This window comes from Pteropus vampyrus, unplaced genomic scaffold, assembly GCF_000151845.1.
Source record: "Pteropus vampyrus isolate Shadow unplaced genomic scaffold, Pvam_2.0 Scaffold115, whole genome shotgun sequence".
NCBI lineage: Eukaryota > Metazoa > Chordata > Mammalia > Chiroptera > Pteropodidae > Pteropus > Pteropus vampyrus.
In genome coordinates, this window is record NW_011888896.1 from 2,804,157 (window position 1) to 2,830,652 (window position 26,496).

General features: G+C 32.7%; 1 protein-coding gene across 2 annotated transcripts in view; it reads left to right on the top strand.

The window, feature by feature from the left end:
* NEGR1 (neuronal growth regulator 1) overlaps window positions 1-26,496 on the top strand; it is an 800,836-nt gene that overhangs the window by 453,972 nt on the left and 320,368 nt on the right. For both annotated transcript variants that reach the window (XM_011365696.1, XM_011365697.1), the window contains exon 3: window positions 8,650-8,775. In XM_011365696.1, coding sequence (XP_011363998.1) covers window positions 8,650-8,775 — 126 coding nt within the window. The remainder of the gene's footprint in view (window positions 1-8,649; window positions 8,776-26,496) is intronic.

Below are 26,496 nucleotides of genomic sequence, written 5' to 3' on the forward strand. Positions count from 1 at the left end.
GTGCAGAATAGTTCACTGCCAAGGATGAGGCAAGAAAAGTTCACCTAGGCCATTCCAGAGGGTGCTTTCTGGCACATTTCTAAACAGAACAGTGGAGCTGGCTCCCAGGTTTATGAGAATAGTGACTATGGTGAAAGAAGGTTCTTGCTTTCCTCGAGATAAATTCCTATAAGAAGAAATCATTGACTTATTTAGTTGGATTTCTTTTTTTTAAGTATAGTGCCAAATCGTTTCCAGAAAAAGTAGCTCGTTATTAATTCTTAATAAAATGTTACTATCAATGTAGATTTTAAAAATATAGAGTTAGTTCCTTAAGAATTCTGCCTCACCAGATATGGACACCTGTATTTGTGTGCTCTAAGGTATTTAAGTCATGGTATTCTTCCTATGTATTTTGTAACTATTTTCTACTAGGGAAAAGTGTGAATTAAGCAGGCATTGCAGATTCCCTATGATATACAACAGGCTAAGTGTGCTCTAGCCTTCCTGCTGCTGCTGCTGCCGCCTGAGGGGGTAGCTGCTATTATGGTCTTGATTTTCAGCAGTATTTTATATCTTTGAACCATCCAAGTAAGTGGAACTGAAGCTAGCCTGGGGTACAGCAGGGATTTGAACTCTGGTGTATAAACACTCATGTGTAGAGGCTAGCTATTGATCCTCTAGCCAAAATAAAGCAAAAATAAAAAAAAAATACAGTCAAATATTGAAACTCTTGTATAACAATATTACATTTTGCCTTCAAAATAGTTATATAGCAGGTGAAAAGTTGCCTTCAATCAAAATTTTTAAAATCAATAAATGTTAAACTACCAAAACTTCGCCTTTCTAAACCAGTATCATTAAATTCAATATATATTTACACGTGTATGTGTGTATATTTGTCACTGAAAATCTACCTAGAAAATACCTGTGCCCTCCTTCAATGAGAAAATCTATATTAAAATTTAGGCATTACTTTCTCTCACCCCACTTGATGTGTCAGATAGTCAAGCTAAAATGGAGAGAAGGGAAAGAGATAGGGAAGTTATTTCCACTTTGATTGTTTCTATAATTCCATATCCTCTGGGGTTTATCTCTCTTAGATGCTTACTTTATTCTCTCAACTGCTTATTGTCTTGCTCACTGTTACACAAAAAACCGATTCTGGATTTTCCCATGGAAAAATAACACGATGAGGGGAAGTTGCCCATGATACCTTTTTACCTTCAGTATAGAGCCCTCTTCACACCCACCATGCTGCTGTCAGGAAGTATGAAAATACATGCAAGCTATTAAACATCTTCTCTTCTAGGAGTAGTTACATTTAATATTAAGCCATTGAAGGCAAATAACCAGTCTGAGGATGATAGGGAAGGCTTTTTCATTAGAGTGGATATTTTAAATGAATAGAAAAGAGAAGTTTATGCAGAGATCTTTCTGGTGTCTTGTAATCAGTTTCCAAATCTGTAGATTTTGGAGTTCCTTCCACACCTATTTGTCTAGGATGTCCTGAGTTAGCCCTCTTCCAAGATTAAAAAAAAAAAAAAAAAACCTCATCAGATTATCCTGATGATTATCTGGGTACAGAGGACTACTGTTTTTAATTAACAAATTTCACTCAAATGCCATCTGTTTTATAAAGCCTTATCTCATATCAATATTCCCTCCAATTCTGACTCCATTGGCAGAGTTAGATTTACTACTCTGTGTTCCCAAAGCACCTTATAGTTACAAAATCTACTTTGTAGGATTTATAATTCCATATTGCAATTAACTCTAGACATGGACTCCATAAGATTAGTCTGCCTAATCAAGTGGGTGCTCAGTAAATATTTGGATGGATGGGTGGATGGATGGATGGATGGATGGATGGATGGATGGATGGATGGATGGATGAAAACAGGTCATTGCCTGTTTTTTTCACTTAATATAGCTAACACCCTGGAGGACACAGTGGATTGAGAAATATGTGTATATAGGTTATCTAAAAATAAAAAAAAAAAACACTAAGCAACATGATTCAAAGTTTAAACCAAAGTCTAAAAGATACATTTTTCTTAAATATGTTCTTTGCCCTCAAAAGTGGTTCTGGCATATTCCATCAGTAGGTAATTCACAAATCTGGCAAGTTTGCATTTATAAGTCATGCTTGGGTATTTTTTTCCACTTATCACTATCTGAGTGATGGAATGAGAGAAGCCATAGAAATCTCTGAAATGTCATAAACTGTAAAAAGTCAGTTATAGTCTATGAGCTGGAGAAAACAACATTGCTAGTTAGATGCAGGCCAGCAAACCATCAAGAACCCACAAGCAAGCCAATTTAGAAAAAAAAAAAAATCATGAAACAATTTCTTCTCACAGTTTGAGAACAGCACCTTTTCCAGGAGATTTGTTATGTAACGTGGATCTGCTTTCACTTTCTGAGGGCTGCCCAAGACTAAAAAGGGAAGTGCCAGCCTAAGGAAAGGAAGACTGTTCTTTTGATATTGCCAGCCATTTCCAGATGTGGGAGTACAAAAAAAGCCAATTCTCCCAAGATTTATAGTTTTGTCTAGCTTGTTGACTCAAGCAGTTAGAAAAATCTTCAGAGAGACAGTTTGTTCGAACTAAATCAGACTCCAAGTCTTTGGAGAGAGAGAAAAAAAGCAGAGATAATATGTACATACTCTTAGAGGATATGTACAAATACTTTTGACCCTAAATTTACATAGCTTCTCAAGTAAAATAAATAAATAACCAATGCACACATTGCTGCCTATAATGCGACAGCTCCTTCTGTTGAAAATAAATTTATATGATTATTGTCCAATTATTTCACTGAGTTTGCACAGCAGAAACTTTAGTAGGCAATAGAATAGAGAAATACCATTATTTTAAATGAGTTAAAAGGAATACTGAATACCCAAACTCAGAGAATCATTGAAAAAAAGTCACATGGGATCTAGGGCATTATAATTACATTTTCAGTATATTACAGATTCACAGAATTTTTATTATATCATTCTCACAGTGGTATGAAATTCTATAGGAAATCTTCTTTAAGCAGTCAAATAAATATTAGTTTGGCACATGAAAGAAAAATAAAACAAATGTTTGTTGAATATCCCATATATGTCAGGCCCGTTTCTAGGTTCTGATGATATATATGCTGTTGAATAAAGCAAACAGTGTTTCTACCCAAGGACTTCATCTACGTTCTATGAAGAAAGGACAAGCAATAAACAAGTAAAGAAATTCTTTACAATGACATTGTAAAGAAATTCTTTACAATGACATTGTAAAGAATACTACCTATAACAAAGAAACTATAAGAGAAGTGAGAAGAGACAGAGGGTTGTGGATTCAAGTGGTTAGTTCAACAACACGTACCCAGGAAAATCAGTCTTGTTTTACAGTGATCAGTGCTATCAGTGACACGTTTTAAAATAAAATTTTAACCTTTTAGCATTCACTCTGAAATTCACCTTTTAGTATTTCTTCTTTGTGGTAAGTTTTTGAGGTGGAGGAATTCACTGTGGAAAGAGGTTGGTCAAGCAGGACACCAACGTGACAAAATTGCTTTTATTTTTATTTCTTGTTTGCTCTGGAGAACATGTTTGAAACAGATCTAGTGATTGTGTGCATAATTCAAATAGATATAATAAAATCTGTGAAGGTTTTGTTAATGAGCCTATAACTTCAGAGAATGAGTGGCAGGACACTCAGTGTACTTCCCTATAAAACACTACTTTTACACTTTGACTAAGGAAGCAGGTTGGTTTCGTGCCTAGAATACTGTGTTTACAATAAATGCTGAACTGATTTTTTTTTATAATCTGTGAGTGTATGAATAAATAACTGTTATGTGTTTTAGAGTAAATAAATACTCCATTCAACTTTTAGCCTTGGCAGCCTAAAGAAGGCCTCCAAATGGTTTGGTATCTGTAGTGTTTCTTGTACTATTACAAGTTAAGAACTTGATGGGGCATTTAATTGATTTTAGTGAGCCGGTGTAAATTTACAGATCCAAATAGTTATGTCTTGAATTTACAGTTAAGATACCCATCAAATTCATCCTTTAAGGGTTCTCAATAGTATGTGACTTAACCTCACATCTCATGCAGTTAAGTTTAGGTATAAACTCTATTTTCTTTATTATTTCAGAAAATTATCTGTACAAACTCTTAATATAATAAAACACTATGCTTATATGATTCCTGTGATGTACAGATAAGTAACCGTTGTGTTGACTTCTCAAATTTTAATGGTTTTGATCCAGACTACAAGATAAATTCTTGGAAGAAATTTAAGTTAAATATGTGAATGCTCCTCATTAAACAAACAAACAAATGAAAAAAAACTTATTTATATAACTCAGAAGATATGTACATATTAACAAACAAAAAAGCAAACTATGCATCCTTTCAAAAACTCAATTGCTCATTATAATGCAAATGGAAGGAGATAATACCAAATGGTTGGTTGTGTGGAAATCATTAGTATTTGTTTTGGATACATATTCTAAGATTTTCCTTGCTAATACTGCTTCATACTCTGCCTGAGGACACTGTGATAGATGACTCACATGGGGGAAGGCAGCTGGGGCAAGTCAGACTGCATAATTTTTTGGTGAAAGTGAAATCAACAAGAGATTTATATTACCTTTAGTGAATCTAAATCTATAGATACATTTAAATATGTACCATCATTTCATCATGGAATCAACCGAATAGAAGTTAAGGACAGGATACTAAATAGCAGTTGAATTTGAGGCCTGTGAATAATTAAAGTCAAAGCAGGTTATTAATTTGAGGGATCAAAAGCGATTCCTTTAAATGTATATGGGAATTAAAAAAAAAAATTTCATCCAACACAACTTTTAAATCTACTTCAGACCTCAGTTGTTTAGAAAGCTCTCGGTGCTTTACGATTTATTTAACTGGTGATATACAACGAGTAATTATGAACACAGCTGTAAAGTCGTGTACATCCCCAGTTAGAGCCCTATTCGGAAAGAGATAGTCTGTGATTTAGTATGAAATCTAGAACTTCTTTACTGTTTTATTTTATGGTGTCATGATGATGATGATGACAGTGATGATAATGTTATAATAATTATTTCCTATATATTAAACAAGTTTACATTTAGATGAATAACTTATTTCTTTATTACCTTGCTCCAGGTCATAAATACTTAAATAACATGCATAGAAATAAGAAACACTTATTAAAATCCATAGTTATTTAGTAACTTAAAATTATTGAATTGATTAAACATATTTTCTCCTTTTTTAAACAAATCATTTAAGTTAAATTTCTAAATGAGTTTGAGAAAGTTTGAAATAAGGTATATAGAAAAGGAATATACATATGGAATAGTAAATTATTTTAACTCTCATTTTTCTCTTTTTCTATGTAAGGGCATAGAATGAATATTGGACATATCATAAGACACACTGCTTTGTCATTCAGAACGCTCAATAGAGTCTTTCTCACCTGTATGCATGCATCATTCATATGCAAACAGTAATCCAGGGACAGCTACCAGAACTGGATGGTCTTAAGACTCCTGAACTGTGAATATTCTTCCCCGTTCCTGCCACCCAGAATAGAAGCATCTCTTTTCTCTTCAATTTTCCCTTAGTCTGATGCTCCCTGGAATCATCCCGAACTCTTCTCTAGTACCATACCTCATTCTGAAGGCAGAGCTGACAATACCTTTATTTATGTTGTCCTACATTGAGGTTTTAATAGTTTTTCTTCATTATTAATAGCACCACTCCAAATAACTTAGTGCATAAACTGTCCTGCGTGGTTCACATTAAAAGAAACCAACATGAAAATAATCTTTACTAATTTGAACCCAGAAAGCATACTTATTAGATGTTGTTACTTGTGTGAGATGGTAAAGGGAGATGTGGAAAATATGTTTTCTTCGTTACCTCTCTGTCTCCTTTTAATTTTAAGTTCCTTGAGGACAGAGATTATGCTTTGAAATTTTTGTATTTCCTGTGGGTCCAGAATTATTTCTTTCATAATACTCAGTAAAAGTTTGAGGTCTTCAACTGAATATGAAATGACTGAATATTCAGTGAAGCAACACCTGTTTTTGCCTCCACAAGCTACAATGCACATAAAGGATTTCATTGGCTTTCTTTACACACAGTATCTGCAGCCAACAGGTGATGCATTCTACGGAGAAGAGCCTTGCCAAAGGGATGTTCCCTTACTAACATCCTCTTTCCAGATGTTGCTTCCCTGAAGCAGATCCTGAATTATGAGGGCCTGGGAGGTAATCGCAATCACTGAGATGACATGTCACACCTGAAATTCAACACTCTTCTGCCACTACACACTTTCCCATAGTTAAATGTCAAACCTAAGTTGATTGCTAAGAAACTTGGTTGTTTCTCTGAGAAGTCAAATATTGTGCTTAATATTAGTTTACCACTCATGTTTACTGCTTAAATTAAACTATTTTAAGATCAGATAGAATTGACAAAATAAAGTAATTGAGAGGATAGAATTGCATGGTCTTATTCATCATTTCTCTGTCTAAAGTCGAATCAGTTATATGTTTGAAATATATAAATAAACTAGCCAGGCTAGACTAATTTCTGTATGCTATCTTCTACATAAAGAAGGAAAGTAATATGTAAATTGTTCTTTTGTCTTCTTAATATATGACTACATGAATGACTATTCATACCAATAGTCATTGGTATGAATGTATTTGTGTGTGGATGTGTTTGTGTGTGTATATTCACACATATGTTCACATATATTTCATAGTTTACTACATCAAACCTATACTACATCCACATGGCCAACTGATTCTTGTTTAATGCTATAAGATTATTTTCATTAACTCTCCTGTTCACTAATAGTAAGTCATTCATTTTTCCCTATTATCTTTCTCTGGTATTTTAATGTCTGTATTTCTGTTCTGTTTCATTTAAGCTAAAAAGAGTCTTCTGTTTGGAATGTTTTCCATTTCTTTTTTTTTATTATTATTATTATTTGGCTGAGAAGAGCTCACTGAAGAGTTTAATGATAATATGTTTTGAATGCCAATTAAAATATGTCATTTAGAAACAGTTACAATGGTATATTACTTAGGAATAAGCCTTTTCCTCAATCATAGCAACAGTTACATATAATCAAATACGTAGCAGAGTTATGGTTCTGTTATAAAATCAAAGATGATATTCAAAGTATGGGTAATTTAATTCATCCTTATGACAGATTTTAGTTAGTGTTTTTTTATTAACTGTGAAAATATCTCTTGCATAAAGAAACCTTGAGAATCTAACAATTTTAAAACTTCCAGTAAAATATTTTTTTCTATTAATTATCAAAGTATCTAATTTCCATGTATTTAGCTTTGACCTGAAACTTCAGCACACCATAATTTTTTTGTAATCAACCAAAACTTATGGCACAGGCCAGTCCTATACACTACCAAAGTGGCGAAGTTCTAAGGGCAGTTTAAAGGCCTGGGAAAAGAGCAGTACCAAAATTAAATGCAAGAGCACGTGTGTCTTTTAAGTCATCTAATAATAATAGCTAACACTGATGCTAGGTGCTTTTCTAAGTTATTTAGCATATACCGACTTATTTAATTCTCATGACAGCTTTATGTGGTCAATATTATCTCCAGCTTTCAGATAATGACACTGAGGCTCAGCTATATTACGTAATTTGTCCTAGCTAACACAATAGCCAGTAGAGGACCTAGGATTCATATCCATGTTATTTGAGGATTAAATGAGACCATTTAGTATTTGAGAGAATGTGGACACTTTAATCCTGGAAATTAATGTAGGGATTTTCCTATCCAACATTCCCAAAGTGTATTCCATGATCACTAGTTTCACCAAGTGCTTTGAGATAAAAGCTTCCACAGTCTAATACAACAGGAAAAACAAACAACAAATAAACAAACAAAAAAAACATAATATTTTCCCTTTCGCTCTTGGAGATTTACAGTGGGTATAACAGAGATTCTAAGAAATCCCCAGATGAAGAGAGCTGTTTCAGCCAGTGGTTTCCAGCCAATACAGACAAGAAAACTTACTAAACACACTTTCATAGCCATTAGATACAGTATTCCTTAGAACATAAATGCTGAGAATCTCCAGACCTACTATTTGGCATATAGAAAATTGAGGCCCCATATATCTTCGGGACCTTGAAATCTTACCTCCCAATCCTATACCTGTTAATCTCATTCAGCTCTTAAATCAGCATGTAGGCATAATTGTTCTACTATTTTAAGTTAATTCCAAATTTCCATTTTTATTTAATCATTTCAACAAGAAAACCATCATGACAGTGAAGATACATGGACAGAAAAAAGCAGATTGGCTATATCCTAGTTTACTTAATTCAAAGTATCCACAATAAAATTTTAATTTAAGCAATATTTAAACTTTTTTGTTATTAAATATTCCATTTATTCTGAAATATTTAATATCTAAAAATTAGAGAAAAATAAAACAAATTAAAAAAAAAAAACGACTCTAGGAGAGTCATAAGGAGCTAGAGAATTTACCTTTGGGTGATGGTTATAGGCCATACGTACATTTCACCTCTACAGTTTTATTTCATGCTGTCATGGCGTTATCATATGTAGTTCAACAGAATTTTATATATTTTTTTCTGACCACTGCATGTTTTACCATTTCAGTTCCTCCGAAGATATATGACATCTCAAGTGATATGACCATCAATGAAGGAACCAATGTCACTCTTACTTGTTTGGCCACTGGGAAACCAGAGCCTTCCATTTCTTGGCGGCACATCTCCCCGTCAGGTAAAGCAGAAGTATATCAGTGTTGTTTGTGCTGTTCAACATTCTCCTTTAGCCTCACTCAGAATTTAGGAGTCAACTTATTTTTTACATCTTCCTCATGAAGTAGGCAGGATGAATATTTTTGTACTTATCCTTTATATCTAAAGATGGTGTAGTTTACAAAAGTTAAATGAAAATTTTCTGTCACAGCCCAGAGTAGAACCTATGTCTCTTGATTCTAAGTAAGGTTATTTTTATTTTAGTATACCAGATAATCACAAATCAATAGACAAAAGACTCAAATGGTTGAAATATCACAAGAGAAATATCTTCATTTAAATGTGTCAGGCTTTTATTCAATCGGCATTCACATGTTAATAGGCCCTCATGAACTGCTAAAGTAATCAGGGGAGAATGAAATTATATAAATTATGAGATTGCTGGGTCTAATTTGAAAATGCAGTTCAGAATCAAGGATCTGGTAGTTAGAATTAAATTGTAACTGATGAGGGATCTAAAAACCTAAGGATTTAAATAACTCTTACAAGATCACATAGCTAGATAAATTAAGGGATGTAACATGTTTATGGGTTTCTGGTGCTTCTGTTACAGTGCACATCTTCTGAAAGAGACTAAGTCTACTTTTGGAAGTTGAGGATAATTGTCATCAAAACATTTCTGTTTTCATTGCCACAACTCTAACAGAATCATCAATTTGTGTAAAATTTAAATAATCTGTATAGCTTTGAGTGTACCATGGAAATGAAGATGGTGCTTTTAATGAATAGGATGACACACAATTCAGATAATGAAATTTTATTTTATTTGTTTTATATTTTTAGTGGAAATAACTCTAACAAAGTAATGTGATGAAATTGCTTTTAAAGAAATCAGGCACATTTTATGCAGGCATAGAAAGAGTACAATTGGAACATCTATTTTATCTGCTAATGCTTTCTTTAGTATCACTTATCCTTAAGTGTCTTTCAGTTTCCTCATTTATGCAGTAGGTCTAATAAGACTTACTCACATCATATGCTTAGTATTAGTATTAATGGGAGAAAAAAATCAATATAACAGCAGTATACAGTTATATAATATGCATTATGGCCCCTATAATATTTTTGAAGCATGAGTATGTTCTTGACTGCCAATACCTCACTCCCTAGAGTGGCTACAGAATCATAAAACTGATGATCACTGAATTAGTGACAGGAATCTCTCTGGGGTGTGAGACAAACCCAGGACTAGCCATTAGATTACATGTGCTCCTATCTCAACTTTCCTTTTTCATTAGCCAATCCTAGAGCAAATCTGTTAGCTTCCTTCTGAGCTAGTTTCCTACTTTCCAAAAATCAAATGATAATAATCCCTGGCTATTGTGAAACTCAAAAAAAGGTAATAGGCATAAATGTGCTTTAAAAAGTATAAGATGATATGCAAATGTGTGACTGATTCTTAATCATCTTTCCAGGGATTTAAATCGGATATGGTAATATAATTTTTGTAAGAACGAAGCACATAATCTCCATCTTTATATAATTTAAGATTAATATTTTGGACTTAACTCTCCTGAATTTCAATGCTTGTTATTATGCATATTCTTCTTTTTGAGTGCTTGGATACATTTTAGTTTAATTAAATAGCATGAATGTTAGTTAGTGAAGTTATTAGAATAATGATACTTGATAACATCATGAAGCTGAAAGAAGACAGATTGGGTTTATAAGTTAAACTGTGTAGAGATTTGTTTTTCTTATCCTGCCAAACAGAGCAAATTAGTAAAATTACCATAATATTAACTATTATCCAATGAATAGCTAGACATGGCTGATATTTTTATAAATGCTTCCAATATTTTCAAATTATAATTTGTTAATGATCTGTATTCAAATGCATAGCATTGTGGAGTTTCTGATTTAAGTAATATGCCTGATAATTCTATCAGCGTTTTACAACTTCTATATTTATATTTGGATGCAAAATTGTAAAATCTAGTGATCTGTTTACATTTTACCTAAAAACTATCAATATTTTGTATATTTTCATTTCTTTTGCTATATCACATAAGAAATGTGGCTCAAAACAGACATCACCATGTGAGCAAAGTTTAGTGTTAAAAACAAATATGGATATACAGTTGACTCTTGAACAAAATCTGCTTATAACATTTCAACTCCTTGAGAAAAGTTGCCCCTGGGTATCTGGTGGGGATTAGACACCAAAATTTGGAGATGCTCAAGTCCCTGATATAAAATGGTGTTGATCTGTGCATACAGTGAGACCTCAGCATCTGTGTAATCTCAACTGCAAATCAAAATTAGTACAGAAATTTTTTGTAAAAAATCCACATATAAGTGGACCTGGGCAGTTCAAACATGTGTTATTGAAGGATCAACTGTAATTCCTGTTAACATTAGAAGCAATGGCTAGTTTTTGTACTTGCATGATTTGTTTAGATCTTTCTACCAGTAACTTTGGTAATTCTTGCCAACTTATTTATAGTGTATTCTAGTTTTAAAAATCACTAAGAACTGTCAGGTCACAGAATGATAGCTCTGTAGAACTTCTCCCTAATCTACAGAAAAATTATGCTGTGGGTTCAACCATATCATAGACATCGCCTGAGCCAGTTGGAGTTGCCATTCCACTTGTTCAAACTACTCAGTGTACGTTCCCCCAAAACATCTCTCCTAAGATGTTTCTGGGTATATTAGCTCCTTAGAGTTTGTTTATACCAATGATTCCTTTCTAACTTTTATCTTCTGTGTTTAGGAATTAATTTCAAATTTATATTTTAAAATTATTTAAGAAATTATACAAAGAACATACTATATCCTTTACTCAGTTTCACGCATGATCATTTCTCCCATTTTCTTCATCATATGATATATGTAGAGTATGTAGAAATATACATGTATATGTTTTTTCTTTAAGTCATTTGAGAGTAATCTCTATATACATCATACCATTTTCTCCTTAGTTATTTCAGTGTGCATTTCTGAAAATTTGGACATTCTCTAACATGATCACAGTGCAGTTTTCAACTTTCATGCATTTAACATTGTTATCATACTATCCATATTCCAATTCTGTCACTGATCCAATAGTGTCCTTTATAGATTTTTTTTCCTCTAGTGCAGAATTTAAGTATTGTATTTAGTTGTCACATCACATTAGTCCTCTTTAGTCTAGGAACTAATTCCTTAGTCTTTCTTTGTCATTACTGAACATTGACATTTTTCCACTATACATGTACCCCTTTTTTAAAATAGAATATTTCTCATTTTTGGTTTGACTCATTTTCCTTCATGTTTAGATTCCAGTTATGCCCATCTGGAAATAAATAAATGAAGTTGTAGCCTTCTCAGAGAATGGTATCCAGAGGCACAGGATATCCATCTGTTTCTCATTTGTGATGGTAATTTCGATTACTCAATCACAGTGTTGTCTGATTTTTGTACAGTTACTTTTTTTCTTCCCCATGCTACCAATAAGCAGTAGGGAAAGATTTTAAGAACATAACATATAAATGTCGGCTATTTGTCAACCTTACCCTTACATTTAGTGTTATCAATGATTCTTTTGTGAACCAATCTTTACCATAATAATTACAAAAGGTGATTTTTCTAGCTTAAGCAATCCTATTTTTACCAATCAGCACGTGGTATTCTGCTGTAATAGAGAACCACACTTTCTCCTATTTGTTATTTGTTTATCTGCTTATTATGACATAGACTCACGGATTCCTAACTTTTAAAAATTGTTATAATTTATTGTTTTTAATTATTTTGATGCTCAAATTACCTCTAATTTAGCCAGTGGGGGTCACTTTATTCTGACTCCTGTGTCCTAGTGTTATACCCTCATCATTATTTTTTAACACTTTCACACTTTCCTGCATGACAAAATATGCCAGGCTCATCTTGTGTCTTTCCTGACCCAGCTCTGGAATCCACCATTTCACTTTACTGAAAATGAGTAGACACCATACACTTGGGGTTAGTATCATTATATATTGATTTAAAATAGATGACCTCAGAGACTCAGAGGTCTAGGCTACTTCCTGTGATTTTTCTGTTAATCACAAGAACTTAAATAACCTCAACACAAAGGATGGACCATATTTTATTTTATTTTTTGTAACAGCAAGTGTGGAACAAAGTCAGGAACATAGTATATACACAAAAATGCTTATAGAACTATTAGGAAAAATATTTACATCAAGGAATAGATAAGAGGGAAATTGTTCTATCACTAGAAATTTGGATAAGTTCATATATCTTTATTTATAAGAGAATTTTTTTTTGTTCTGACTAATCTCTGCCTGTTTCCTTATCGACTTAAAAAATTTTCAAGGTTTCTCAAAATCCATAATATAAAATGTATGATTCCTTTTCATTCCTAGCAGTAATTTTTTTATGAATCAGATGATACCAGAATAGCACAATGATTAAAATCATGAACTTTGATGTCAATCAGAATTTGATTTGAGACCCAGGTCTTTTATCAACTGTAATATCTTAATCAAAGTTGTTAATTTCTTTAAACTTCAGGTAGAAAATGGTGATAATAATTATACCCAATTCACAGAAGTATTATGAGGATTAAATAGAATAGCATGGAATATTTAACAGAGTTCATGAGCTATAGTAAATATTTCATAATGTTAATTGTTAATGTACTACAGGAATGTGTTTGGATTTGGAGCCAAGTAAAATCTCCAGGCTTGTTTCTGAAATTGAAGGGCCTATTTACAGCTCTTGAATACAGTTCACATAGCTACTCTCAAATGAGGATATTATGAAGCTAAAAATTACTTTGAACTTTTGGATAACATTGACAAGCCATCTGATTTTGCATATAAAGACAAAATAAAAATTTAAATCACACATCATTTTATTAATAAATCCAGATTCAGTCAGAATAAAATAGGAAAAGTTAAAAGATATATTTTAAAATAATAGATTACATATAATAAATATGGAGGCATTTTGAAAGCCTCTTTCAAATTTTTACTTATTATTCATTCCTGTTTGTTTTAATCCCTGTTTCTTAGTTTATTCCTATTCTTAGATATCTGGAATCTCGAGAAATGTTCTCACTCTAATAAACACTGTTGGTGTTTATTATCTGACAAAAATATTCTTTTGGCTCTGAAGCTAAAATGTGAGCATAAACAATGGCTGTATGTCTTTAACTCTTTGCTATCTAATTTCCATATGCCTAGTACCTTTGGGAACATATTCTCACCCTGATTATCCATAAGAGTTAATACTATTACTTAACTCAAGATAAAGCCTGTTCCGTGAAGGCATCTTTCTTCTGCTATGCTCTGGATTCCATCATCTCTCACTTTTTTAGATCCTTATTCCATTTAATATTCTCTTTAACCTCTTTCCTTTTATTGATTTCATAATGTCCACATTTAAACAGGCTTGTCACTTTTTTTCTGAAATTAGTCCTTTGACACTGATTACTTTAGTTTAATAAACAATTATTGAGTACTTATAAAGGAGAATACAAATAAGTGGTCAGAGATGTAGAAGTACATGCAGAAACCATGATTTTGGGAAACCAAAAGAGGTAAAAGTTTCCTAGAGCAGAGACTGGTGAACAATGTAAATCAGGTCAAATAAGAACCAAATATAATTACCTTTGAGTTAGTTTGTTTGGTGATCATTGTGACAATTCAGTGACAAAATGGACCAAAAACCCAATTAAAAGCAAATGAACAGTGAATAACTAGATGTGGAGGCAAAACTATACATCTAGTTAACGTTGTTGGAAATTTGATTTCTCTACTTTTACACATATTGTTTCTGCTATTAGGAACATCATTTTACCCTTTATTTAATCAACAAACTCCTACTCATCCTTCAACATTTTTTAAAACCATTCTTAACTATCCAGGCAAAGTCAGTTGTTTTTTCTTCCATGGTTGCATAGTACCTTGTCCATATTGTCTATGGCTGCTTTCATATGACAATGGTTACAATGGTAGAGTTGAGTAGTTACAATAGAAATCATATAACCCACAAAACCTAAACTATTTACTGTCTTGTCCTTTAAGAAGAAGTTTGCTGACCCCTGCATTAGATATTTTTATAGAGGGTTTGGTTTCAAATTTTGTTTTCCAGCTGTAAGACATGTAGGTTTAATGTTAGCACATTAAAGCTTCTATAACCTTTAAAGAGAATTAAATACAACCTTAATGCAGAAAATATTAATTACTAATTATTGGAAAAAATAGAAGAATGCAAAAAATGAAAATTATTATCTAAAAACTATATGTACTTCTAAATCTATTATTTAAAATAATTCTGATAATAGTTCAAATCATCACAAGTACAAACAGAAAAATATTACTTTCTATTAGTGTCTGAATTCTATTATCATTCTTCTTTTTTGAAAGAAAGTCTTCTTTGAAATACCTGAATGGTGGGCCAATGCCAAGGGTGATATGTAGAAGAGGCTATAAGTGTACTCCTTGAAAGCTGGCAGCCTGTCACCCTAACACTGTAATTCTTTGAGTGTTTTTTTCAGTTTTGCAATCCTGACACTATACTTTTCTCTTTAATGTTAGGAAGAAAAATTTCAGTAAAACCAGCAATTTATGCTGATGACATTTCAACAATACCAGATCTTTAGATTACAAGCTATGGTTCTACTTCCATTGTAGAGTTGTACTCTATGAAGAGCTTTTGTGAATTTCCATAATGGCTTTACATAATGGATAATTATATAATAAACGTATCTACTTAATGTTGGCAAGTTAAACTTTTACCATAAGATTGCATGCCAATAATTTATATATGCAGTTAAAATGCTTCTTTGTTCTGAGAGTTTTCTTTAAAGTAATTTTAACTTTCATTTGTCTGTTTCCAAAGCCCCTCTACTTCTATCTAGTTACTGGACTATGTGAAATTGTTTGCATTCAGAACTGTTTATGCCTGCTATTTGACTATAGAAAGCAAGAAAATATGCAGTATTTTAAGACACATCTAAGGCTAAACAATGAGCCTGATGATAGGATGAATCACTATAAGAAATAATCTATTATTCTCAGAGGAAATAATATCCATATAAAAAAGAAAACGAGAACCGATCAAGCATCTCAAAGCATTTCATAATAGATCTTTTTTTCTCCCCCTATGGAATTGATTTTCTGAGAAAGCTTGAACATTAGCAAAATAAACAAATAACACTCTAGATTTTGTCTCTCCTTAGTGGACTAAATTTGGGGTTAAAAGTTGGCATTAGGCTGTTTATATATTAGGGATTATGTTTTTGTAGAGTCTTTTCCCTGACTGATTTCAATGTCACGTTACATGTATTAGGAAAGTTTTGCATAAAAGGTTATGTCTAAACAACTTAGGGACGTGTTTAAAAATTATCATTAGAAAATGCAGCTTTTACTTTGGGTGTAAATTTTATGCTAATTCATGCTGAAGTTAAACTACATGGGTAAAAATTACATTCAAAATATTGAAATAGGTCCCAAAAGGACCTAGAAAGAATACCATTAGGTACTGTGTATGTATAAGATTAACCCAAATAACATGTATCATATTATTTATTAAACACTTAGTATTTCTCAGACATTGTTCTAACATTTTGTTAGGTTAACATTTATTCACTAGTTTACATGTAAAGTATTATAACTTCATGTATAACATTCATGAAAAAAAGAGCATGATGTTCATTTGAAACCAGGTTGTATTAATCATTTGAACCTGGGCAGTCAGTGAAGGTACAACATGGTTTTACTTCCCCATAAATGTAAGATCATGTCCATCAAGGCTACATTTGTACACAAACAAGGCCTACTGGAATTTAGGTGCTGTTATTGGATGGATTATTACTAAAATGTATAAGTAAAAAAAAGAAAATATGTTAATAATGATTTTTTTTTAACCAAGACTCAAAGTGTCCTTGACAATTATAGTCATGAGCATATGTTTGGTTTGCAATAAATTATTAATAGAGAAGTTATGATGTCTAGTGAAAAGGAATATTATATCTATTTTCTTTACTCAAAATAGATATATTGCTACTGAATTTTAATTATAATCCAGTTTGTTTTAAAATTATATATTTATGACTAACTTGATCATAATGGAATAATTCTCTAGTGGGAAATTAGAATGATTTTAATAATCTTGGATTACAGATCAATAAAACTATGATAAACAATTATTCCTCTCACTTTTTGTATGCTATCTCTTTAAGATCCATAATTCAGGCAAATATAATTACATAGTATGTGCTCAATAAATAACTGTTAAATGACACACTATTTTATACTATAAATTCTTTATGTGATCAGTAAACATTAACTGATTAATATTTAAAAATCAATATTGTCAATAAATATTTTTATTAATCTTTGTGAATAGATTATTTACCAAAGACATTATAAAAAAAGCTAATAACATTTGTATAGTTATCTAACCCTTATTCATCAGGGCAATGTAGCACAGTGCTTAAAAGGACATGGTTAGTACTAGGACTACTTGGTTTCAAATTCCTGCTCTGCCACTCACTGTGTGTGTTAACCAGAACAAATTTCTTAAGCTCTCTGTGTCTCAGTTTCTTCATCTGCAAAATCAAGATGATAATAATAATATTACAGCGCTGTTATATAAAGGAGATAGTACAGATAAACAATTTAAAAGAATACTCAGCCAAAGTTAGGAGCTCCAAGTTTTTAGCTATTGTTAAAATTTATTTTACAGTTTATCTTTATATAAAAGTTGCTTGAGGACGGATAATAAAAGATAGCAATGATAAATACTGTGTTCTTATGTGATTAAAATCAGATAAACGTAGTGTAGTGATTGCACTTCTAAACTGGGGCGATGTTATTTTGTACAAGATAACATAGGAAGTAGAAGAGGGATTGTTTACTGGGCAACTACTGGAATGACTTCTAAAAACAAAAGTTTGAATTATTTAGTCGAATTTTAATAAAGAGTAATTGATGAGAGGGGAAGGAAAAGAAACACACTATATTAGTGGAGGGGTGCTTTTTTATTTTTAGATTTATTCCGTGCTGTAGGAAAAAGAAATCTATAAAAATAAAGAAAAGAGTCATTTAAATAGCTATATATTACTAAGGGATTGCTCTCATAATAAAGGAGCAAGTCTCTCTAGACTTCAGTATGATTATTAACACAAACAAAGCCAAGGTAAAGGATATAAAGGACACTGTGACCAGGAGATCATGAATAATGGTACCCTGTTTTTCTGTCTATTATTATTGTTATTATTATTATCACCATTATTGTTATCTATAAATTCTCTAATCCTAGTTTACTATGCAACCCAATTTCAGTCTGTTAAAGTTTCTAAAAAAAAATTATGGAATATTTTCTATCAGCAGGCAGTACTTCTACCCTCTATGAAAATGTTACAGAAGGAATTTTGTCCTGATGGAAGAGGTTCAACATTCATGAAATGTATCCTAATAGAATGCATAATGAAATTATCTCCTGAAACATTGAGACTAATTTTGCCAAACTGACGAAAAAGTCAAAATGCAACATTTATTACATGTAAAGTCTGAATGTACTCTTTGCTGGAGATATCGAGGCTTAAAAAACTAGATTTATTACGTATTTTTGTCTAAGTCTGTTTCATTGTAATCTTCAGAAATTTATAGAGAATCGTTTTTGCATAAATTTACAAATTAATAATGATCCATGCTAAAGTCTTAAAAACTTGTCTTCAAAGTATACAGGATTATGAAGTTCATTCAAATATCTTTTTTATTTAGTTTTTTTCTCCTTCCCTGTTCGCCAATTTTTTTTTAATGTTTCCTTTTATATTAGGTTTGAATTTAATCCAGTACCAGCTGTATTGTTTCTGGACAGTGCTGGATCTCTGAAGATGTATTATACTCATGCATCATCATAGCATTGTCATTCTGACGATATATTAGTGTAATACATCTTCAGAGTCCTCAAATGAGAAGCTGTCTAGAAGGAATGGGGCGAGGAGCAAATTCAATTCAATTACAGGACAAAGGAACCAGCTGAAGAGAAGGAGCGAACTCTCAGAGCAAGACTCTCGGTGGAGTTGATTACAACAGGGTATTTCATGGAAGTATATTCTATTTTTCCATTTGCAACATGACAAGGAATAATTACAGATTTTGAACATGTATCTGTAGAGATAAAATGGCTTCTCAGCCCTGTGTTTGACTCAGTAGAGTCCTGCTGGTTTTAGGGGAGGCATTTAATTGATTTTTGGGAAAGTTGTATAAGAATTGCTATTTATTTAATCTATAAACCAAAAGTCCACAGTTAACTTCTGGATTGATTTATTAAAATGTGATAGGTATAAAGGAATATTTACCTTTCAAATAAATCCTTAATTGAAACTTTTTAAATTTTCAGACACAAGTAAAGATAGTAACTGACCGAAAAGTGATCAGCATGCAACAAAGGAGGAAATCCAACAGCTTTTCTTAGCCAGCTCCTGACTATTTCCACTAGATTGGGCTGTCTTGAGTGTTTAATAAGTCTTATAGCTAGAGTAAATTTTTCTCTGATATCTCTCATATGTTAAAAAAGCAGACAAACTTAATTTCATCATAATACAAACACATCTGGGATTTAAAGTGTTTGGCCTGGCTTACATGTTTTGCAAAACTAGATTGCTTAAGTAAAAAAATCTGTAACTCATTATATAATGGCTATTTACAAATATTTATTTTACACTGATTTTCTTCAAAACTCATCTTTTGAACATTTACGAGTCAGACAGTGTGCTAAACATTGAATATACAGATGTAAGAGGAAAAAAATACAGCTACTACCTTCAAGGGGTTTACAATCTTTTTGGAAAAGACTGAGGTGAAGAAGGAAATGATTACACATGAAAGAACAGAACTACAACAGTAAGGCATCTCTGAAAAGTTATCTTTTAAACCGAACTATGAAGCTGAAGGAAAGGATGCCACTGTGTCAGGCAGCACTGTGCATTGTAAGTGGAGAGCACAGCATTTGTCAGTGCTTGAAGGCAGCAAAGAAGTTGTCATGCTCTAAAACGGAAGTCAGTGAGCCTGGAATAAGGGGAAGACAGTGGCTTAAGATGAGGTAGGAAATTAGCTGAAGGTGGTCAGATCAACTAAGGATTGCAGTCCATGGTGAGGAGATCAGATTTTTTTTTTTTTTCCTAAAAGCAAAAGGAAGCCAGGGAAGTTTTTGTGCATAGGAGTGACGTGATTTGATTTTAATGTGTAGAAGACGTTTTTGGTGCTGTCTAGAAAATTAGCTGCAAAGAGCCTGAAGCAGAAGCAGGGAGATCATTTAGGAAACCACTGTAGTAGTAGATGAGGTGAGAGATGATGTTGACTTTAACAGGGGCGATGGCAGTGGAGATGAAGAAAAATGGGTAAATCTCTTGTTATACGAGTAAACCTAAAAGACCTAAGAGATGGGAAATGGGGAATACCTTTTAGCTTTCTGACTTTATCAACTCGGAGAATGGGCATGTTGCTAACTGAGATGAGGCAAACTGGGAGAGAAATGTATTATGGAAAAAATATCAAGATTTGTATTTTGACCATGTTAAGTTACAAGCATATTGGACATCCAAATTGAAATGTTAGTGAATAATTGGACATATGAGGCTCGACCTCAAGGAAATAGCCAGGACAAGAAATGAGACTTGTCATGACTGTAGGTCTGTATGTACTATGTAGGCAAAGTAGAGAGACATAAGAAGGTCCATGATCAATGTCTGCAGATTTGGAAAATGAGAACAAAAGAGGCTTAGGAAGAGTTGCTAGTATGAGAGATGATCTAGAAGAGTAAAGCTCAGAGCATAGATTGTTTTAATAATTAGAAAGAGATTTAATGAATTGAAATTAGAGGTAGAATAAGATATAGACAGAAAGATGTCTATTGTGTTTGGCTATAGAGATCATTTTTGATACTAATGAAAACCGTGACACTGTGTGAAAAGGGGCCGGACAGGTGTGTTAAATACAGAATGTATGTGGCGGAGTGGAGAACAAGTGGAGAAAGTTCGTCTCTTCCAAGAAATTTTGTGGTGACAAGGAGAAGAGAAATGGGATGTTTGCTCAACTGTTGTGTAAGGTTTAAGAGAAGGATGCTTTCTTAACAGAAAGAGAATAATATAACAAACAATGTTCCTGTCATCTGGCTTCAACGATTATCAATACATGGCTAATTTTGTTCATCTATGCTGCTTCTGCCAACTTAAAGGATGATTTTTTCCACAAAAATGTTTATGTTAAAAGGATCATTAGCATTTGTAATTGCAGAACATTTAAACTCCAATAGATCATAAAACAAACCAGAATAGTAACAATTATAAAACTGATATTCTCGTCTCTTTTATGTTTTGTTCTTCAGCCCAAGATGTAGTCTTCTGTTTGACCAATACAGAGTGTTTAAGAAGCTAGAAACTCTCAGGTGTATATTGTGTGCTGCTCGCAAGCTCCCTTTTCTCAGCTCTGTCATTGGAACATTCCTGTCATTTATGAGGAACACGAGGTTTCTCACTTTCGGCTCTTTCAGAAAAGCTGCTATTCTCCTCTTTTTGATAACATGCTCTCTCTTAGTTCGGTTCCATTGCTTTGCCCTGAAATTGTGTGTGCTTTATGCCCAATTCATCACCCCAGGCATCTGCTGCTCTGACTGGCACCAGCCTGGAAATGTCACCTGGCAGTTTATTGCTCAAAGGAATCACTATCCTTTTTTTTCCCCTTGTTTTCTGTAACAGGAGGTGCAGTCTTCAAAAACGTCAGCCTTTCTCTTCTCAGGTGTTCTTTTGCTCTGCAGCCATCACATATTGTTCCTATCACCATTCTGAAATGTTACAGAGCATATGCTGAATTCACAGAGTTAAATCAGAGCAAAGGAAGAAAGTGATTTGGTGTGGTTTCCAGATAGGAAAAAAATATATGTTTCTATCTGTACACTTGTTGATAGTAATCAGAATACTGGCTCACTTGTACAGTAATAAGTATACTGATTTGTACAGAAATAAGTATACTGGCTTACTCTGAATGAGGAAAATAATCAGTCAAATACAATTTGAGCCAAAAAATATATTTTTTTAATATGGTGTGCTTGATGAATTTGTTAAATTCTTAAATTTGTGTGGAATCTCTCAAAATGTTGCTTGTGATACAGGGAGTCTATGTACAGTCTAAGACTATAATCGGAAAGGGTTAAGGTGGAATTAAATTCTGACTTAGGTAGTTTGATAGTGGAATTGGAGCTCAACCTCTGCTAAGCTTCAGTATGCAAATTTGTCCTCTCTAGGATTTCTTCCTACAGATGGTGGGGTAATCAGATGTAAGGGGGTTGAATAGAATATGATTTCTCCAAACCCCACTAAAGCGAAGAAGGACACATGTTGAGCTTGTTAAGGCCCTGACATAATCATCTTTAATCATGGTGTCTAGACTAAACATCACACATGCCTAGATTAAGATATGCAATTCAGATTGTCTTTCAGCATCAGTTTTTTTTTATATATAGATATACACTGCCTTTCAATTTTATTATTTTAAAATTATTTTTTATTTTTATCTCTAAAAATATCCACAATTTGAAATCTATCCATGAAAGGTGATATGGACCCACTAAATATACAGTAGCAACCCATTCTCATAATATAAGGGAAAGTATATATATAATCACTAGAAAACCAAAGGAGGAATCTTGTTAAGAGTCCACAGGCAGAAGACAGTATTAGTACTAGAGATTCTCTATCATGAATGATGAAAGGTGCAGTGCGTAGCTCTGCGATTTTTTATTATTATTATTATTATTATTATGATGGAAGTATTCAGACTTCTGAGATTTAACAAACTCATTGACTGTGACCCACTTTTGAGGATTCATGTGAATATAGACACTGTCTTTTATCTCTGCTAGGGTTTAGGAGCCACAAAAGCTAAGTCCACTTTTATCCCTATTGTCATTATGCTTGCAATATGGTAGGTGCCTAAAAATATTATCGAATGAATGATAAAATCTAAAATATGTTTCTGGTGACTTTGGGTAATGATTTGATTTCTTCTATTACCCCTGGCAACACTAATGGTATCAGCAGTATTTTGGGGGGAGCATGTATTATCTGCCAGGTAACCTATTCATTTTCATAATCAAACCTCAAAAAAAGGTATTATTTGCATTTATAAGCTAAAGAAATTGGGACTCAGTATTTAGTAATTTTCCCAAGGACTACAACTAGTATGTTTTAGAGTTAGAATTTACAATCAGTTTCAATAGACCCCAAAGCCCAAACTATTAACCATTGCTAAAAGGAGCATATAGGGTGCGAAGTACTGACTACATGGAGGTGCCAATAGAATTAGAATTTCTGATCCATGGGCTTACTGTTATAGAATGATGTTAATCTCAAAATGGCCAAAATTTTTAGAACCATTTTCAACAATGAGAGCTATTGTAAAATAGAATTGAGACCCTATTAGGTAGCAAACTCCCTATTACTGGAATAGTAATAAAGACTGCATAATCTCTTATCAGAAATGCTGCCTAAGTGAATTCTGGCACTTATGAAAGTGAGAGGATGCACTAATGATTGATACCATAGTGTTTTATTTATAGATCAGTGTATTAGTTAGGGTTCTCCAGAGAGACAGAACCAATGCAATATATATATCTATAATCAACTAACCATTTTTACATAGCACTGTCTTTTATTCTAAATCTATGTCTTGTATTCTTTTATTGCATTAACATACCTTTTTATAAAATATAAGTGAGACCAAATGGCAACATTTTATTTAATGTATATATCTTATTACAATACATATCACATATTAAAGTTATAAATTATAAACATTTATAAAATTTATAAAATTTGTTGAGTATATAATTAGTGTGTGTGTGTGGATATATATATACATATATATATATACATATATATACACACACACACACACACACACACATATCACATTAAACAAAATTCTGCTATTTGATCTCAGGACATACATTTAAAATGAAACACAATAATGGATAGTTGATAGTCTTACATTAGATACCTTTTTACCTGGTTATCTATCTAGTCAATAAAACCAAAATTGTTTATTTCCTGTAGCTCAGGGGTCAATAAACTAAAATCTGCGGGACGAATTCCTTTTGTCTATTTTTGTAAGTAATGTTTTATTGGATCACAGCCATTTGTTGTTGTAATGTCCATGGCTTCTTTAATGCTGAAACAGCAAAGTTGAGTTGCAACAGAAACTCTTTGGTCTGCAAATGTGAAAATATTTACTATCTGTTCCTTCACAGAAAAAGTTTACTGAGCCCTGTTGTAGATTATAAAAGAATTTCATCTCCTATGTTTGGTACATAGTTCCTCCTTGGTATAATAGTTCCTCCAGCATCTGATTTTATGGTTAGTACTTTCTAGTTGTTACATAATTCCAATAGAGAATTGTTTCTCCATTTCTTCTTCAAGTAATTCTTTTAAATGCATCTTTTTTTTCTTTATTTTGCTAAGTTTCAGTCAACCAGTGAAACAAATGACCACTAAATTTCCTTCAAATTCTTAGTTTAAAATATCAAATTCTCATGGTTTTAATACTTTCACACAATTCTCTCCATATCTATACCAAGGATCATTTTTATCACAGAATTCAGAAGGAATACATCCTTGATTTCATTATTCTATTGATAGAGAAAATGTGTCTCTGGACTTCTCTCCAGGAAGAATGTTGTTCTGAACCAATTTATGTGACCACTTTTGAGCAAGGCAGGATTTTTTCTGGGAAAAGAAGCTGGCACATTTGCCCAGGAAGCCTATGGACTTTCACTGAGTGACAGTCATAGAAGCAGCTCAAGGACGAATAGCTCCCACTTAGAAAGATAAAAGTCACCGTTTGATCAACATCCAGTGGGTAGAGAAAGCACAAGAAACAAACAATGGGGGGAAAAGTTCTCAAGTAAAATAAATAAGGCCTCTGTCTGAGATTTGGGAAGTCAAACAATGAGAAAATGTGTGATTTAATAATATTGATCTTCAGAGACACACTCAGCAGAGCCTCTTATGCCCTTAACAGGGCTTCGTTGTGTTAATATTGATCACTCACTGTTCCAGGAGTCAAATACAAGCCTTGATGTGTTCAAGTTATATTGCCATCTTAACTATAATAAGCGCTATCTGTATACTTTAGAAGTGAAATAAATAAACTCTATAAATAAATTTGAAAAGGCAGATTAAATTAACAGTTCTAAGAATGTTTCTTACTGACCTTAGCTGAGTTTATATCTTATTGATGAAATAAAACCTGAAACCACTCAATTTCTTAAACACATTGAATATTACTCTGTGTTGGAGGTTGTAGGCTAAAAGAGAAAACTAAAACAACAAAACAAGAATGATTTACATCAAGCATTTTACTATATTCTTATTTGATAAGATATCCTTTCTAGAGCAAGACAACATGGTTAATGGAAAGATAAATAGTCATAGATGTAAGCCCTGACATCTTACTATGGAATCTAGGGCAAGCCCCTTAATTTCTTAAAAGTACAACTTTCTTATCCTTAAAATGAAGGTGTATGAGACTCTCTAAGGTATTACCTCCTCCAAAGTCATTTATTCTGTGAATAAATGACTAAGTTCTATAGATGGAGAATACAACATTCTGCCTCATTACATTGTCCTAAAATACGGATACATGAAATTTACATATATGTGCACACACAGACACAGAGTCATGATCTGACTATTAAAAAAAAAAAACACACACTTTGAGATACAATCAAATTATCGAAGTATGAAAGACACAAATTAAGTAATAGACATGCTTTCTGGGAAAATGAGTAGCATAGTAAAAAACTTAAATCTGAGCTTTTTAACGTACAGAGCAAAGAGATTAATACAATGGCGTATGTAAAGCTTGTTGCCCAAAAGAAGGGAGCAGAACATTTTATCAGGAGAGATTGAATTTTTCTGTTAGCTTTGAGAGGAATTTTTATATATGAATGTTGTGTCTGTAACTATGAGACACTAAATGGTCAGCAGGGCTCTAACGGCGGTTTCTATATTAATCCTTGGTGAATGTTAAAGGTGAGCAGCTATTTGGGGAGGGAGGAGTGGTATAGTTTTAAATTTGTTATTCTACAGTATTCTGATTTAATAAATAGATACAGTATTGACATACTGGTGGAGAAAATGGTCAACACAACAATTTGTCAGTTCTAAATTTGGAAAAAGAACTGCTCTCCAGAAACTGTAAAAGTGAGATTGGAACTATCTGATCAGATTCTATGAAACAGAGCTATAGCTGAGGCAGAAAATTTTTTTACAGGAGAGAGTGTTAGCTGCAGCAGGATGGAGAGGATAGCCTAGTCCAGGGAAAGGAAATATGAATGCAAATATGAGGCCCCAAGTAGCAGTCAAAGACAGGATGTCAGAGACCAGATCTTGAAAGTAGGAATAGCTGTCCTTTCCTTAGCATTTATTTCATGACAGATACTGCAGTCAGTACTTTCAGTATGCTATATTATATATTCTAGTAACAATATGAAGAAAATGTGCTATTATTATCATGTCCATTTTATTCATAAAGAAACTGAGGTTTAAACAATTAAATGAAAATACTAAATTAAGAGTAGTTTACCTGCATCCGTTATTAGTATATTTATATTGAGATAATATTGTGTTTAGTGTTTCGTACAAAATGAAATTTGCCAAATAGTGATTCGGTGAATAATTATGATA